This window comes from Xiphophorus hellerii, chromosome 8 (genome assembly GCF_003331165.1).
Source record: "Xiphophorus hellerii strain 12219 chromosome 8, Xiphophorus_hellerii-4.1, whole genome shotgun sequence".
NCBI lineage: Eukaryota > Metazoa > Chordata > Actinopteri > Cyprinodontiformes > Poeciliidae > Xiphophorus > Xiphophorus hellerii.
The window spans coordinates 78,169-94,909 of record NC_045679.1 but is presented as its reverse complement, the minus strand read 5'-3'; the positions used below and the strand labels follow the sequence as shown (position 1 = coordinate 94,909).

At 44.2% G+C, this 16,741-nt stretch overlaps 2 protein-coding genes across 2 annotated transcripts; one reads left to right on the top strand and one right to left on the bottom strand.

Annotated features, from left to right (window-relative positions):
- Nucleotides 1–219: 219 nt before the first annotated feature.
- prpf4 (pre-mRNA splicing tri-snRNP complex factor PRPF4) lies at nt 220–12,376 on the bottom strand. The gene is made up of 15 exons (XM_032569705.1): nt 12,240–12,376; nt 6,720–6,898; nt 6,438–6,624; nt 6,257–6,344; nt 4,013–4,092; nt 3,812–3,905; nt 3,254–3,348; nt 3,114–3,172; nt 2,890–3,013; nt 2,727–2,816; nt 1,987–2,109; nt 848–955; nt 640–758; nt 436–542; nt 220–368 (listed from the first exon to the last, which is right to left on the bottom strand). The coding sequence occupies exons 2-15, from the start codon at nt 6,889–6,891 to the stop codon at nt 282–284; spliced, it is 1,533 nt and encodes a 510-aa protein (XP_032425596.1). The 5' UTR covers nt 6,892–6,898; nt 12,240–12,376; the 3' UTR covers nt 220–281.
- Nucleotides 12,293–13,580, top strand: cdc26 (cell division cycle 26 homolog). Its single transcript, XM_032569706.1, has 3 exons — nt 12,293–12,426; nt 13,188–13,286; nt 13,358–13,580. The coding sequence occupies exons 2-3, from the start codon at nt 13,206–13,208 to the stop codon at nt 13,559–13,561; spliced, it is 285 nt and encodes a 94-aa protein (XP_032425597.1). The 5' UTR covers nt 12,293–12,426; nt 13,188–13,205; the 3' UTR covers nt 13,562–13,580.
- Nucleotides 13,581–16,741: the final 3,161 nt, after the last annotated feature.

The following is a 16,741-nucleotide window of genomic DNA, read 5'->3' as shown; positions in this document are numbered from 1 at the left end:
TCTGATGTTTTTAAGACCATCGACTAGTCGTGGTTCTGATCCAGGTTCCTCTAGAACCTCTTGAGGCGATGGAGCAACAATTCATCATAAATGAAGAACATTCCAGGGAATTTCGTCCGACAGTGTCTTCAGTCAGAAGCTCCCTTGAGACGCTGAAACACAGACCTCTACTTTCATTTTGCTCTGGGATCAATAATGATAGATAACAGAACTGATTGATCAGGTTTCAAAATCTTTATTAGAAAAAACAAAAAACGTCACTGGTGATGTCACTGATGATGTCACTCTGACAGCCAGAGTTTGAAGGTTCGGTCGTAGGAGCAGGTGGCGATCAGCTTGCCGTCAGGTGACACGTCCACGCCCATCACCTGGAAACACACAACCAATCAGGACGCAGAGCTCAGATGGCTCAATCAAAGCCCGGGGCGGTCCTACCTTCCCCTCGTGTCCTGCTAGCGTCTTCAGCGGCATCCAGCCTGGGTGGCTCCAAATCTTCGCCGTGTTGTCGTAAGCTCCGGTCAACAGGAAGTGACCGTCAGTGGCTGCAGAGGAAGTGAGGTTAAAAACACAGGAAGTGATGTCTGAGACACAGGAAGTGAGCTCAAACTGAAGAGACTGAAGAGCTTTAGTTTTTTTTACGTTGGAATCGGACGGCAGACAGCAGGTTCTGGTGGGCGGGGACTGTGTACAGGCACTTCCTGTTGCGCAGCTCCCACACCTTACAGGTGTTGTCTCCACTTCCTGTGGCCAGGTGATGGCTGCAGGAACAACCAGGAAAAGATGATCAACTGACTGATTGCTACTCTAATTGGCTGGATTTCTGCCAACTGTCGTGTGATTGGCTGACCCGTTAGGACTGAAGTGAACGCTGTAGATCTCCTTCAGGTGTCCCTCCAGGAAAACCACGCAGCGCCCCGTCCTCAGGTCCCACACCCTGCCGAAGGCATCGAGCCCTCTGATTGGACGAGAAACAGGCAGAACTAATGGCTGACAGAGAAGCTGATCAATAATCAGACTTATTGACGATCACAGAGGAACTTCATAAACTGAAAATGGCGTCAGAACAGAAATCTAATTAGAGAGAGGAACGTCACAGTACTACACAGTACCACACAGTACTACACAGTACCACACAGTACTACACAGTACCACACAGTACCACAGATTGCTACACAGTACCACACAGTACCACAGAGTGCTACACAGTACCACACAGTACTACACAGTACCACAGAGTGCTACACAGTACCACACAGTACTACACAGTACCACAGAGTGCTACACAGTACCACACAGTACTACACAGTACCACAGAGTACTACACAGTACTACACAGTACTACACAGTACTACACAGTACCACAGAGTGCTACACAGTACCACACAGTACTACACAGTACCACAGAGTACTACACTGTACTACACAGTACCACACAGTACTACACAGTACTACATAGTACCACAGAGTACTACACAGTACCACAGAGTACTACACAGTACTACATAGTACCACACAGTACTACAGAGTACTACACAGTACTACACAGTACTACACAGTACCACACAGTACTACACAGTACCACACAGTACTACACAGTACCACACAGTACTACACAGTACTACACAGTACCACACAGTACCACACAGTACCACACAGTACTACACAGTACCACACAGTACTACACAGTACTACACAGTACCACAGAGTACTACACAGTACTAAATAGTACCACAGAGTACTACACAGTACTACACAGTACCACAGAGTACTACACAGTACTACATAGTACCACACAGTACTACAGAGTACTACACAGTACTACACAGTACTACACAGTACCACACAGTACTACACAGTACCACACAGTACTACACAGTACCACAGAGTACTACACAGTACTACACAGTACTACACAGTACCACACAGTACCACACAGTACTACACAGTACCACACAGTACTACAGAGTACCACACAGTACTACAGACCCTGTAGCAGCCAAGGAGCCGTCAGGATGGAAGCTGATGTCATGAACTCCTTTGCTGTGACCTTCCTGGTGGAGAATTTCCTCCTGCAGCTGCAGATCCCAGAGACGCCAGGAGCGGTCGTAGCTGCACAGAGTACTACAGGTTACTACAGAGTACTACATGCTACTACAGGTTACTACAGACTACTACAGGTTACTACAGGTTACTACAGGTTACTACAGAGTACTACATGCTACTACAGGTTACTACAGACTACTACAGGTTACTACAGGTTACTACAGACTACTACAGGTTACTACAGGTTACTACAGAGTACTACAGAGTACTACAGGCTACTACAGGTTACTACAGGTTACTACAGGCTACTACAGAGTACTACAGGCTACTACAGGTTACTACAGGTTACCACAGAGTACTACAGGTTACCACAGAGTACTACATGCTACTACAGACTACTACAGGCTACTACAGGTTACTACAGAGTACTACAGGTTACTACAGGTTACTACAGAGTACTACAGGTTACCACAGACTACTACAGGTTACTACAGGTTACTACAGAGTACTACAGGTTACCACAGACTACTACAGGCTACTACAGGTTACTACAGAGTACTACAGGTTACTACAGAGTACTACAGGTTACCACAGACTACTACAGGTTACTACAGAGTACTACATGCTACTACGCAGTGCTCTGTTCCGGGTTCTGGTCCTGGTTCTGGTCCCGGTTCTCTCACCAGGTGGTTCCCAGGAATCTTCCGGACGGATGCCAGGAAACTCTGGAAACCCGATCACCGTGACCCTCGATGTCCGCCACTGGCTCGTCACTATGGCGACCACAGAAACACATCGTCATTGGTCGTTTCCGTAGCAACCAGCCCTCCTCTCGACTCCGCCCACCTCTCCAGGTTCCACAGCTTCACCGTCCCGTCGGCGGCGCAGGACGCCAGGCTGACATCGGACCGGTCCAGAGAGACGCCGGCCTGCGGGCGGAACGCCACGGCGCCCACGTTGGTGTTGTGTCCTTCAGCCAATCACAGCGAGGCCGGGGAGGGGCATAAAGAAACCCGGTCAGCATATTTAACTGGACTCGGATATAAACAGAAGCAGGAAGCTCCGCCCACCTCTCAGGGTCCGGATCAGGGCGCAGTCCGGGACCGACCACAGCTTGCACAGGCCGCTCCTGGAGGCGTTAGCACGCTAGCATTAGCTCGCTAGCAATAGCCTCAGAACAACAACAGCGGTCAGGGGGCGGAGCTCTTACCAGGACGCCGTGGCGAGCATCTTGGAGTCCGGACTGAAGTGGCAGAAGCTGATTGGCCGATCGTCTCCAATCTGACTGCAGAAGTTGTTCAGATTCTGAAGAGGAAGAGGAAGAGGAAGAGGAAGGGTTCAACTGAGACCAGCTGCTGAGTCTCCGGTTGCACACTGGATTTAACTGGATTCTACTGGGACAGAAGGAACCAGTTCAGGAACCAGATTTTGATGATATAAACTAAAAATATTTAACTGGATTTCAAATGTATTAAACTGGTTTAAACACAGATTCATTTACATGAACTGGACTGGATTTGAATGATTTAAACTGGTTTCTTATACCAGTGGAATTAAATTGGACTGAACTGGTTCCAGAACTGGGCTTAGTCGGGTTTATAAAATGAAGAACTGAACCAATTAATCTCAAGTTAAAACAAACTGGTTCAACTGGGTTGAACTGGTCCCTGTATAAACATCAGGCCTCCCTCGGTTCTGCTCGCCCTGTTTCAGACAAGTCCCATGTTTACGCTCTGGACCCGGTCCGTGACCCGTGGTACCGACTCACCCTCAGTGACTTGTGCAGCTCCTGCTGGCGGATCGTCTTCGTCGCCTCGGCAACCTCCTTCAAAGCGCGTGCGGCTTCCAGACGCCTCATCGCCCTGACGGACCAATCACAGGAAGACGTTGTGGATCTCAGCCAATGAGAGGCTGCTTAGGGTCCAGACCCGGAACAGCCACGGAGCCGATTGGTCAGGTGATGACTCACCGTGGTAGAGAATATCTAGCCAACCAGAGGCGAGCTTCCTTCAGGGAGGCGGGGCCTTCATGGTACCACGTCTGCAGACACTGTGATTGGTGGAGAGAAACAAAGATTTACATTTCACACAGGAGATGCTTCACTCGGACGAGAATTCATTTAACCGAGTTTGAACCGATTGATCGGCTTGCAGTACATAGTATTACTCAGTACTACCCAGTACTACTCAGTACTACTCAGTACTACCCAGTACAGGGTTTCCCCCAGTGAATTATAGGTCTGGCGGCCCGCCATGCTTTACTAGCCCCACCGCCAGGCTAAGCATTTCTTGTTTATGTTTTTAGGAAAGTAATAATTGAAAAAAAAAATCTCTATATTTTTAAAGCTGGATTGTGAGTCTCTGTTGCTCTGAGCTTTTCACTGGAGTAGCAGATTTATTGCCACAAGGTAAGTTTATAGAAGATAAACATATCTTCAATAGTTTATAGTTTATGCACCGATCACACAGCTGGAGCCTCAGCACGTTGCCTCAGGAAGTTACCTCAACAAGTTGCCTCAGCACGTTGCCTCAGCAAGTTACCTCAACAAGTTGCCTCAGCACGTTGCCTCAACAAGTTGCCTCAGCATGTTGCATCAGCAAGTTGCCTCAACAAGTTGCCTCAACAAGTTGCCTCAGCACGTTGCCTCAGCACGTTGCATCAGCAAGTTGCCTCAACAAGTTGCCTCAACAAGTTGCCTCAGCACGTTGCCTCAGCACGTTGCCTCAGCACGTTGCATCAGCACGTTGCCTCAACAAGTTGCCTCAACACGTTGCCTCAGCACGTTGCCTCAACAAGTTGCCTCAGCACGTTGCCTCAGCACGTTGCCTTGCGCTGCAGCAGCTGGATGTCTAAGTTGACCTCAGCGCAGATCGCGCTCCTCCTTCCACTCAAACTGGACCCAGGCTGACCAGTATGGATATTTCCATCAACCCAGTGTGGGTAGTTGTTTTTCTTTGGAGGACTCTACATCTAGGTAAAAGTTTAAAACCAACCGCGTTAGCTCTGGTTGTGCAGCTCTATGTGAACCACAGGAACAACTTGCTGGGTTTTCAGAGGAGCGCTGAGCGAGTGATGAGAATGATTTATATTTGTGGACAAAGAATTTTGTGAGGCGTTTCCATCTCAACTCGCTGCCCAGCGTGTGGCGCTGTCTTCCTGTAAAGTTCATGTTTGTGTTCCGATTGGTCGGAGCGTTAGCGGCTAATGAACCGGCGCTAACTCTCCTCGTAGTCACGCATCACTCTGGTTTTATATTATTTTATTATTATTTTTCCGATTACACGAAGCATCAAACCGTATCAAATGCTTTGTCCATTTAGTCAGAGAGTTAATGCGTCCGGCCGCAGGAAGGTCAGAGAAACTCGTCCCTCAAACTGGAGCAACCAAAACAGTTTCTGTGTCTCTTATTAAAACTCAGAAATGTTAGAGCTGCTAAAGCTACATTAGCATTAAATTAAATCTCAGTTTGTTGCTCATCTCTGCTCAGTGCAGCAGATTGAACTCATCCTGCAGGGCCGGTCCAAGGCTGCATGAGGCCTGGGGCAGAATCTGACCTAGGGGCCCCTCTTGCTGCTAAAACCATCAGCACCTCTAACAGCTTCTGGGTTGGATTTAATCTGGGAGAGAGAGAGTAGATTAACTGGCCAACCTGAAAACAATCAGTTATAATTACAGTTTATTCATTTGTATTTGTGAACAAACAGCTCAAACTCACAGCATCAGATTGTTGCTATGGTAACAAGACAATCTAACTATGAAGATTGTTGTTTGAACTTTTACAAAGTAAACTTGCCAGCTCCTTAAAATCTGACATTTAAATGTTAAACAATTTTAAATATTTTTAATTTATGCTGAAATCAAATTTAGCAGCTTTGATCATCTCAAGAAATAAATATCACATTTATATATCTGTGTTAAAATATCAGCATTTCTGGCCCTTGAAGCCCTGGGGGCCCGATGGAGCCGCTGACTTCATTTAGATTAAACAGAAGTGTAAATAATTGATATTTATATTTTAATTGTATTTTTGATTTGTTGTTTTTCAGACTAGTTGTTGGTTTAAATATCGTTTCACTGGAGATGTTTTCCTGTAACATTGAATTACCCAGGAATATTTTTGCATTTCCTGTCTACTTAGCATCTTTAATACAAAAACCCAGTGGACCTCCTCGGCCCGCCGGGCTGAGCAGGTTCTCTGGGGAACCGGCAGTACCTCGTCCCGTGACCTCTTGGCTCTCTCTTCGTCCTTCCTGGATCTCTTCAGGGCGTCCGGACCGACGACAGACAGAACGCTGCGCAGCCTGGAGAGAAAAACGGTCAGGAAGGAGTCGATCGGTTGGCCGACCCAGGACAGTAAGAAGCCTCCTGATTGGCCGTCAACAGGCCCCGCCCACCTCTCTCGGCGGTCGGCCGGCCCCTCTCCGAACAGCGTGATTGGCTCTCCCAGCGCTCGAAGGCCGGCCTTCACCTCGGCGTCGTCGGTGGAGACGGTGATCTGTCGCGCTCGGCGGCGCCGCTCGAACTCGGCCAGCGCCTCCAGCTGGCGCTCACTGACCCGCTCCTCCATCTCCATGGTCTCTCCTGCGGGGAATCATGGGAAACGGAGTCATCGGGGAGTGCTGCCATCTAGTGGTCAACACTAGATGGCAGCAGCACTACCTGCCTGTAGAACTCACCTGATGAGATGTTGATGTTTCCTGCTCTGATGCCCGCCTTCAGCGCATCACTTCCTGCGGCAGCGCCGCTGGCCGTCTCCATGGTGATGCGCTGCCGCTCCTTCTCCTCCAGGCTGCCATAGAACACGCGGCTCTTCTTCACGGCCGGAGCCGAGTCTTCCTCGTCCGACATTCTGGCTCTGCAGGGAGAGAAGAAGAAGTCCTAAGATGGCGGAGTGCAGCCTCTGGTCTGCATTCAGGGATTGTTCAGCCGAGATTGAATCCAATATGAGCTTCAGCCCCGTTTTAAAGCGTTTATTACTTAGTTTAGCATCCATTTCTAACACCCTACAGGGCAGCTGGTGTGTAGCTCCAGCTAACGTTCCAGGTGAGAGGCGGGGTCACCTGGAGGTCACCAGTCTGTCGCAGGGCAACACAGAGACAGGACACACAACCATGCACACACACACACTTAGGGAGAATTTAGAGAAACCAATTAACCTGACAGTCATGTTATTGGACTTTGGGAGGAAACCAGAGAACCCAGAGAGAACCCAGCATGCACAGGGAGAACCTGCAGAAAGACTGTGCAGCCAGAGTTTAACATTCTTTTGAAAATATTTCATCCTTCATTTTGAATTTTTTGCCGTCTGGGAGTTTATCTACAGAGGTCAGCATGTCAGACCACGACTACAACCGGTTGGCCCTTCAAGAGGCTTGAGACGAAGATATTATTGAAGACACTGAGTTGGTCGGAGCCTCGTCTGATCCTTCTGCTAAAGAACAGAAGGTGAACTGGGATCACACACCTATTGAGAACTAAAGCAAGAAGAAAATGAAGCTACAGGAGCCTGAACACAGCGAACGGAGAACTTAACACAAAGATGGACAATCAGACTGAAATATTGAAAAGCCTTGAAAAACGTTAATCCTGTCGCCATTGAGGTAAATAAGAAAACCATATCAGAGCTTCAAGCTTCGCAAGAAAGAAACGCAGCGCTGAGGATCCTGTGAAGACCAGGCTCGGACCTGGAGGGAGACCGGACCGGACCGGACCGCCCGAGAAAGATGGACTAACCCTTCGGGGATCCATTGGGACCCTCACTGGGATCATTCCTGTCTCCGTGGATCGGCTGCGTGACTCGGTCCACGCCGTTCACAGATTGGGGAACAAAGCTGGAGCCGCTTCGGCCAACGACCGACCCAGAGCCTCATCATTCAGTTCGGGATGCGAACCCTACAGGATGAGGTCTGGAGGAAATCCAAGGAGGCTAAAGGTTGTAAAGAAATGCACAACAGCTTCAAGGAGGACTTTTCTAGGGAGGACAGGCTCCCAGGGCCAAACTGTGGCCCCTGGTTCAGGGAGCCAGGATCCCAGGGCCAAACTGTGGCCCCTGGTTCAGGGAGCCAGGCTACCATGGCCAAACTGTGGCCCCTGGTTCAGGGAGCCAGGCTCCCAGGGCCAAACTGTGGCCCCTGGTTCAGGGAGCCAGGCTCCCAGGGCCAAACTGTGGCCCCTGGTTCAGGGAGCAGAGAGAGGCAAACGGCAGACCTGAAGGAAGGTTTCGCCCTGATCGATAATCGAAGAGTGGACCCTGACTAATTACACGCCATGTTCCTTTACTCCCACTGATGGTATATTATTGTTTTATTTGTTTAAAGGGCCATCGCACTATTAAACTTAGAACTGTTACTGGCTGTTCCCTCATTCCTGTTGGAGCAAATCAGTGAATCAAATGGCCGCTGGGTAACTAATAGTGGAGATTGATGGAAATAAGATCATTTTGGTCTATATGGATATAATAATAAAGCCATGAATAGTATATTTTTTACTGACCTCGGAGTGAAGCTAAAACAATGGAAAATAAAATATTCCACTGATCAGGTTATCTTAGGAGGAGATTTTAATGTAACTCCAGATGGATCCATTGATCGCCTGCCCTCTAGGGGGCAGCACCATATTTATCATGGTATTTTTGTAAATTTAATCTCTAATACAAATTTGACAGACTGCTGGAGAATTAGAAATCCTAATATCAGACAATACTCCTGGTTCAACCCTTCTGGAAACGGCCAGAGCTCTAGGCTGGATTACTGGTTAATCCCTCATAATCTGGTCAATAATATTTCAAGTTGTGAAATCTCAGCAGCTCCTCTAACAGATCATTGTTCAGTTACCTTGTTTCTCTCTCTGAATAAATCTAAACCACCTTCAAACGTAGCTTGGAAGTTTAATAGTAATCTGCTGAATAATAAACTTTCTGTCCAGAAGTCCTGGACCTCAGTGAGGATATTTCAGGAACGGATCTGTCTCCTTTAAATACGTTTCAATTTAATGTTAGGACAACAATAAAGAGGCAAACTTGCTTCAAAGCTGAGGAGACAGAACAATCCCAACTTATTAATTCTCTCTGTTTAAAATCAGTTTTATCATCTGAAAGCTGAGTCAGCCTGATGTTTGAAATCTGAACTAGATCAAGTTTTTCTAGATGAATCAAACGGGGCTTTCATTGGCTCCAGGACGGTGAAAAGAAATCTTCATATTTTTTTAATCTTGAGAAGCAGAGACAGTCCAAAAAGATTCAGAAACTAATTATTAATGGCAGCATCACTGAAGACCTGGATTTAATACATGCAGCAATGAGACATTTTTATAGTGATCTTTATTGTTCCCAGTCTTTTTCTGATGAAATTCAGGAACCTGTTGAAAAAATGAACTTTGATTTTAAAGCCTTTTGGAAGACGACTTAAGAATGGAAGAGCTGGACGAAGCAACACGACAAACGCGACGGATTAGACGCTGAATTTATACTTTCTGTTGGAAAGATTTATGAAAACTATCACTTGAGGCCCTGCAGGATGAATTTCAGACAATAATCTCTCCCACCATCAAACGTCTGATTACTCTTTTCCCCAAAACAAAGATCCTTTATCACTGGACAGTTGGAGACCCGTCACTCTGATGTACAGATTATAAACTGTGGATTATGACCATTATTAATGAATGCCAGTCAGTTCTTAAGTTTCTCTGTGAAGAGGAATCAGGCAGGGCCGCCCAATTTCACCACAATTATTTACATTAACAACTCAAATGCTTACCTTACTCATTATGAAAAATTCTAATTTGCATGGTATTAAGACTTTTGATAAGGAATTCAAGATAACTACAATACAACTATTTTTCTAAGAGATAAAACTCTGGTAGACGTCGCATTAAATCCATTTTCATGTTTTCCAGAACTTCTGGTCTCTCAGTATTAATATGAATTCTGCTGATCCATTAGAGTCTGAAGTTAAATATCTGGGATATTGATCTGAAAAACTCTGTTAGGAGGAAAACATTGGAAGATGCTTGGAGGCGTGAAGACGTCGTTGAGATCTGATGAGTTTGGACCGGAGCTGAAGGAAAATCCAGACTGATTCATTCTGCTTTCATATCCGACAGAAATATTAAGAAAGCCAATTCAATAATCTTTAATTCATCTGGAGGAACAAAACTCACCATTTACAACAATCTCAAGTTCTTAAAGATTATTAAAGGGTGGAATTAGAGCTTCAGATGTCGAGGCCCTGATTGGTTCATTTACAGTAAATATATCTTTAGACCTACTTGTCTCAATGCGGTTTCATATCCATAGGGACATATTTAATAAACTTGGTGGCCTGGATTTCTTGCTTAAATGTGATTTTGAATTAACCAAAATTAATATTTCACTGTCTAATTTTCACAAACAAGTTTTGCATTTTTGGAAAATGATATTTACCCAAAATTTTACCCCACATGGATCCTTATTGTGGAATAACAGATCAATATTGGTTCATAGAAAATCTATTTTTAAAACTGACTGGCAGAAAGATATTTTATTGTCTCTGACTTAATGGACAGTTATGGTGTTTTGTTAAATGATAGAAAATCTGCCGATAAATTTGATCTGATCTGTTCTGGTCATGAATATGTAAATCTATTCCAGCTCATAAAAAACACCTTCAGGTTTTCTAGTGTTACTGGAACTAGAACTTAATAATGTTCATAATGTTGTACATATATCTGCATTAAAATCTAAATTGTTTAATGATTACAGTAACAACAATAAGCAGATTAAAGAGACTCACTTCAAAATCTCTCAGTTTTTACTCAGTTTCAGATTTTTTATACAACAGATTTAAATTGGATCCATCATGTTGAGCCTTTGAATCTTTTTCTGTCCCTTAAACTGTGGAGAGACATTAGAGCTGGTTTGGTAATCAGTCGACAGGTAATCTGAAAGCAGGTGGATCGCTCAGATCTGGTGCAGAAGTACGTTTAATATTGATCTTGTTTAGAATGATTTCTGATTCCTCCACTGATTGTTGCAGGCAACATGTTTCTAGAGAATGGCGTACGGCGCGCCGCTGAGCGGTTTCACTTCAGAGAAGGTAAAAGCCGTTTCTTATTATTATCTGGCTACTTAAGGTGCTTCTCTAACTTGATCTTTTTTATGTGAAGGTTGGCCTGCTACTGTTTCAGGTTAGTTTTTTTTAGAGAGTTATTATTGATCAAAAGCATTTTCTTTTTTTGGTTTTGTTTAGGGAAGGGGAGTTTTTATTGTCTAGCCCAAAGGAGCTCTGCCGTCTCTGGGCCCCAAACTGCTTTATTTCAGATTGAAGAGACTAGATTAGGAGACGAGGAGTTTTTCTTTTCTTTGCTGCATCACCAGAGATTTTTGTGCGTTTTTGTTGGGGAACACTTAGGTGTATTTAGTTATATTTGTGTTTTCCTTCTTCTTCTTCTTCCTCCCCCAAGCAGTCTAATTTTATTTAATTGGGTTTTAACTATTTTCTTTTCAGCTATAAGGTTCCCAGGGCCAGCATAGACTTCTAGTGTGGTCATTTTTGTATAATAAAATAAATTGTGACTACTTTCGTCCATTTGTGAATCAAATAAAATGTATCTAATTTGCAAGCAGTGCCTCTGTTAATTTTTACAAACTTATCTGTGTGATGGTCTGGTAAAGAGGGTCTAAGGTTCTCCAAGCTGAAGCCAAGGTCCCATTAAGAAAAATAAAGCGGCGACCAGACGATCCCTGGTCGGAACCAGAGGCTGGATCTGCAGTTCTGACCTGTAACTCGGAACCAGTCTTCTGAAAGCAGGGGTTGGGGTCAAGGTTCGGGTTTTAGTCCTTTTCTGATTCTTTTTACCCATGAGCGGTTTCACTGTGCGCCAACATTCGCGAGATTACGGTACCATGTTAACGAGCTTCTTTGTGAATAAAACAACATTTCAGTCTGGGACGAGGAAAATCAGACCCAGTAGGACCAGTTACGGATTATTATTGGGGCACTATCTGTGTTTTCGAATGTTATTTGGTACATATATATAAAGAAACCACCACCAGGTGCTACTAACGTGAAACCTGAATCTCCTGAGTTTACGGAAATTTAGTTTCAACGCGGTGAGCTCCGCCACAGGGCGCATGCGCACCCAGCTGGCGGGTTTCCGTTATTCTGCCGACAGAGCGCTCATTTTGGTTATTGTTTAGTCTATTTAAGAGTTGAACTCACCGCTAAAGAAGAACGCAGCTGAAGCGTCTCTGAAATCTTGACCCGGATGTAGAATCAGCTTCCGGGTCAGAACTACTTCTTCCGGTGTGTGTATCTGCTGAAAGCCGCAATTCTACCGCCGCGAAAGCAGCTTGTCTGTCAGGTAGTGACCAGGTGACGGCAGCGCGCGGAGGCCCTCAGTCTGCAGGTAAACTCCACGACCCTCTGGGGTCACCTGGAAACCAGTTTAACCAGTTAAACCAGCGGTAGAGTCCGCGGTGCTTTCAGCGAACTGGACTCTGTAGGAGATCGGAGCTAAGGTGCCCGCAGCTTTGCCTGATCAGAACACCGCAAGCAAATCAGTTGCTGGTGGTACTGAAGGTTGTTGGTTCCGATTGGACTGCAGGTTGTCTGTAGATCCCGTCCGGGTCTGTTTAGAGATTAAACAACGGACGGATCCGAACGGATCTGATGTTTGTAGTTTAAACCGACACAGAACCGGTTTATGGCTCAGATTCCGGTTCCGATCTGAAAAGCTGCAGCTTCAACCAGTTGATCACTTGTGGGTTGTGTTGACATCCCGGTTCCGTCGGTCCGGATCCTCATGATCTCACTAGAATAGCAGCAGGTCTGTGACCAGAAGGGGGCGCTAGACGCTTCAGTATTTCTGTTCTCATTTAAAACGCAGCGAAGCCTGATTGTTTTGTTGTGGTGAAAATGCAGCTCCATTAATTATTTCCTGGTTTATTAAATTAAGACCACGCCCACAGAGCACCTGCCTCAGCTGTGACCAGTTAATCTGGAACACCTCTTGATCCTGACCAACTCGTTAGGGCCATCTACTGGATGATCTGCAGAAACCTAACCTGGCCTTCCAGGTGTTTCACATGACATCATTGGGTCGTCAGGGTTCATTCAGGACAAACGTATTGATCGTTTATTGGTGTCTGATCAAACTGTTCTGTTCAGGAGCCGACTGGAGTGAAGATGCTGCGGAGGAAACCGACCCGATTGGAGCTGAAGATCGACGACACCGAGGAATTCGAGAGCGTTAAAAAGGAGCTGGAGGTTCAGTCAACCCCTTATCTGTTCCGACCCGTCTGGTTCCGACCCGGTCATCATGTCTGTTCTGTCTTCAGGCCAGAAAACGACAGAGAGAGGAAGCTGGGCCAGGAGCTGGAGTGGGCGGGGCTTCTGTCGTTGGTGTTGATATGATTGGGGGCGGAGCCTCTGCATCCTCCACCGCTGCTTCGAGGGCGGAGCTTATCAACGAGCGAATCGGCTACAAGCCCCACCCCAAGCCGGCGACGCTGCCGACCTTATTTGGAAGTTTACAGTTTTAATAAAGTTTGGACAGATTGACGAGGCTGTTGGTGTATTTGTTAACAGATAAATTTAGCCAATAGGAAGCCAGCAGCTTTTAGTTCACTGAAAGACACTGCAGTAAAATAGACCAATCAGAGACGGCGCTGTAGACACCTGCAACATCATCCAGGAAGTGCGATAACTCGGCCTGCCGCTGCATCCTTCAGAAGCCAAGTTCACCTCGCTGCAGCAAACAGGAAGGGGCGGGACGGACCGCTGTCAGTCTCAGACCTTATTTATAAATGGGACCATTGCACTCCGGAAGTGAAGGGGGCGCTGTTTCCTATATTATCCGCGGTCTCCCGTTTTTATTTTCTTTTGAAATCTGTGATATATCTTCATCTTTAGGAAGGATTTTTACTCTCAGCATGAATTTGAACTTTTCTCTCTTATTTACTTCAGTGCAGCTCACAGTTTTTAACAAATTCTGTAGTTTTCTGTGAACTTCTAACTCTGCTCCTTAGTCGCATCTTTTCGGACCTTTATACTGCCTCTACTGGCGTGGGGTGGTAACACAACTAATATAATTACATTACTAAATTAGAATACCACAAAGTCTTTATTATTTATTATTAATTCTAGCATTGCATACAATACATGCTGAGAGTGGAACTCCTTCCTAAAGATGAAGATATATCACAGATTTCAAAAGAAAATAAAAACAGGAGGCCGCGGATAATATAGGAAATAGCGCCTCCTTCACTTCCGGAGTGCAATGGTTTTATTTCCAAATAAGGTCTGAGAATGACAGTGGTCCGTCCCGCCCCTTCTTGTTTGCTGCAGCCAGGTCCAAGTACACCTCGCTGCAGCAAACAGAATGGGGCGGGGTCGGACAACTGTCAGTCTCATACCTTATATGGAAATGGTGGGGACGGACCACTGTCCGTCTCATACCTTATATGGAAATGGGACTATTTCATTCCGGAAATGAAGGGGGCGCTAGTGACACTATTTCCTGTACCGGTCGTGTTATAATAATTATACTAATAATAACGTATTTTATTTGACAACGCCTTTTAAAACACCCAAGAACACTTTCAACATTAAAAATACAAATTAAATAGTAAAAAAATGGCTACAAAACGTGATATATCACGTGGTATGTCTGTCACGTGGTAAGTCACTTTTTTATTTCCAAATCTTTATTAAACCTTTATTTAAAATTATATTAGTAACAAACAATCTAGAAGAAGCAATAAGGAAACATTATGGAGATGTATTTATCTATCCTTACACCCAATCTATCTCAAACAAAAGTAATAAAACATAAATCAAATCAATATTTTGGAGACAAATGTACATTACATTAAGAGCACATTTATCCATCCATTAATTATCATGAATTATCCCTATAGTGGGTCATGAGGGCTGCTGACCCTGGACAGATCGCCAGTCCATCGCAGATTAAGAAAACAGATATAAACAAATGAAGTTCAAATAATATATTTTGATGTTGTGAATGGTACTCTTAAAATAAATAAGTTAAAATCTAAAATATAATAGCCTCTGGCTTATTAAATAAGAACTAGATGGTAAAGAGGTTTGGTCTGTAAAACATTTAGTCAACAATTTTGGCCAACTTAGTACGTCCATTCACAGAGCACTTTTGTTGTTTATTTGCCAAATATTTTTCTTATTATTCACATTGTGAATATAATTTACAAACAAACCAAAGGACTTCTGAACTTCTAACAAGTGAAGTTCAGAAAACTAGAATATTTTTGGTTGCAGGTGACCTGGCTCAGCTATTATCATTGTTTACCATAATGTCTCATTGGAAACTTTTGCTATAAGGATCCAGCTCAACCAGTAAACTGATTGGTGTCCCACTATTCCATTTATAAATTCCATATCAATTATATCAATTGCAATCGATTCATAAAATAAAGACCTTAAATATCCAATTGTTGCAAAACCCAAAGAGATTAATTAAAACTTTAAATGTAGCTTCAACCTGGAAAGACTCACACAGAGAGAAAGTAGGTTTTAGAAAGTTTATTTGACAAGAAATAATCTTTGGCCCTCGGACCCCGGCAGTAGACACTGCGCTGGTAACTGCCAGAGAGAATGATCTTTGTTCTATATGAAAACCTTTTTGAATAAAGTCACTGGTTACATAAATTAAACCAATGTGTAATTTCTAACTATAACTGTCTTCATCTCAGCTGCTCAGCCAATCACCTGATCATGTGTCTCCATCCCAGCCTAACGGCGCCGGGCTCATCTCCTCCACCCTTCATAAAGTCCGGCTTGATGTGTGCAACTGCTCCTCATCTGAGCTATCATCACCTCCACCCCGACTACACCTTCACTCTGCTCGTTTAATCTTGTTTGTATCTGAACAATATGTTTCTGTATGTGCTTGCTTTATTACAAAAAAACCCAACAGTTGATTCTGACTGTTAAAACATAAACAACTTAGCTGTATGTCAGGTTTGTAAAGAAACTTTGTATTGATTCCAGTCATTGTTCAAAATGTATAGGAAACATTGTATTTACACATATAAAATATTGCAAGTTATTAGCTTTGCTTGCATTTAAAATTTTTAAAACAAGGTTATCCTATTGTTAAATAACGCTGTTACAATATATTTACAACTACTTTATTGGTTCTACTCTCTCCAACAAATTACAGCCACAATGTAACTTTGTGTGGAAACGGCACCATTTCTGTGAAAACTAAATAATGCAAATCAACTGAGCTACAACAAAAGGAACATTCAAAAATGTAAATAATATTGAAAGAACACATTATTAAAAAGGATGACTGCACAAGTCAAAAGGCAAATATTATTTAGCAGAAATGATTTAAAATGGCATGTCACAAAAAAAACTAACAATGTGTGACAACTGAAATGTGTGAAAGACTGAGGAAAGCAACTAATATTCTCCTTGCATTCAGTATTGAAAGTCAGTGCAGTGTCCAGGTCGGCCATCACAGTAGTAACCAGGGTACTCTCCTCGTCTTCCATCGCCGGTGAAGCCCACAGTCTTTATATTACCGGTGGCAGGAAAAACACGTTACAACCGCAAAAGGAATCCGGTTTTCTGCCTTGAATGTTTTTTGAAAATTTGCCCCAGTTGATCTCACCTGTTAATGAAAAATCGATTTCATGTAGTTGAAATCTAATTTCACATGTTTTAGGTGAAAAAAGTCA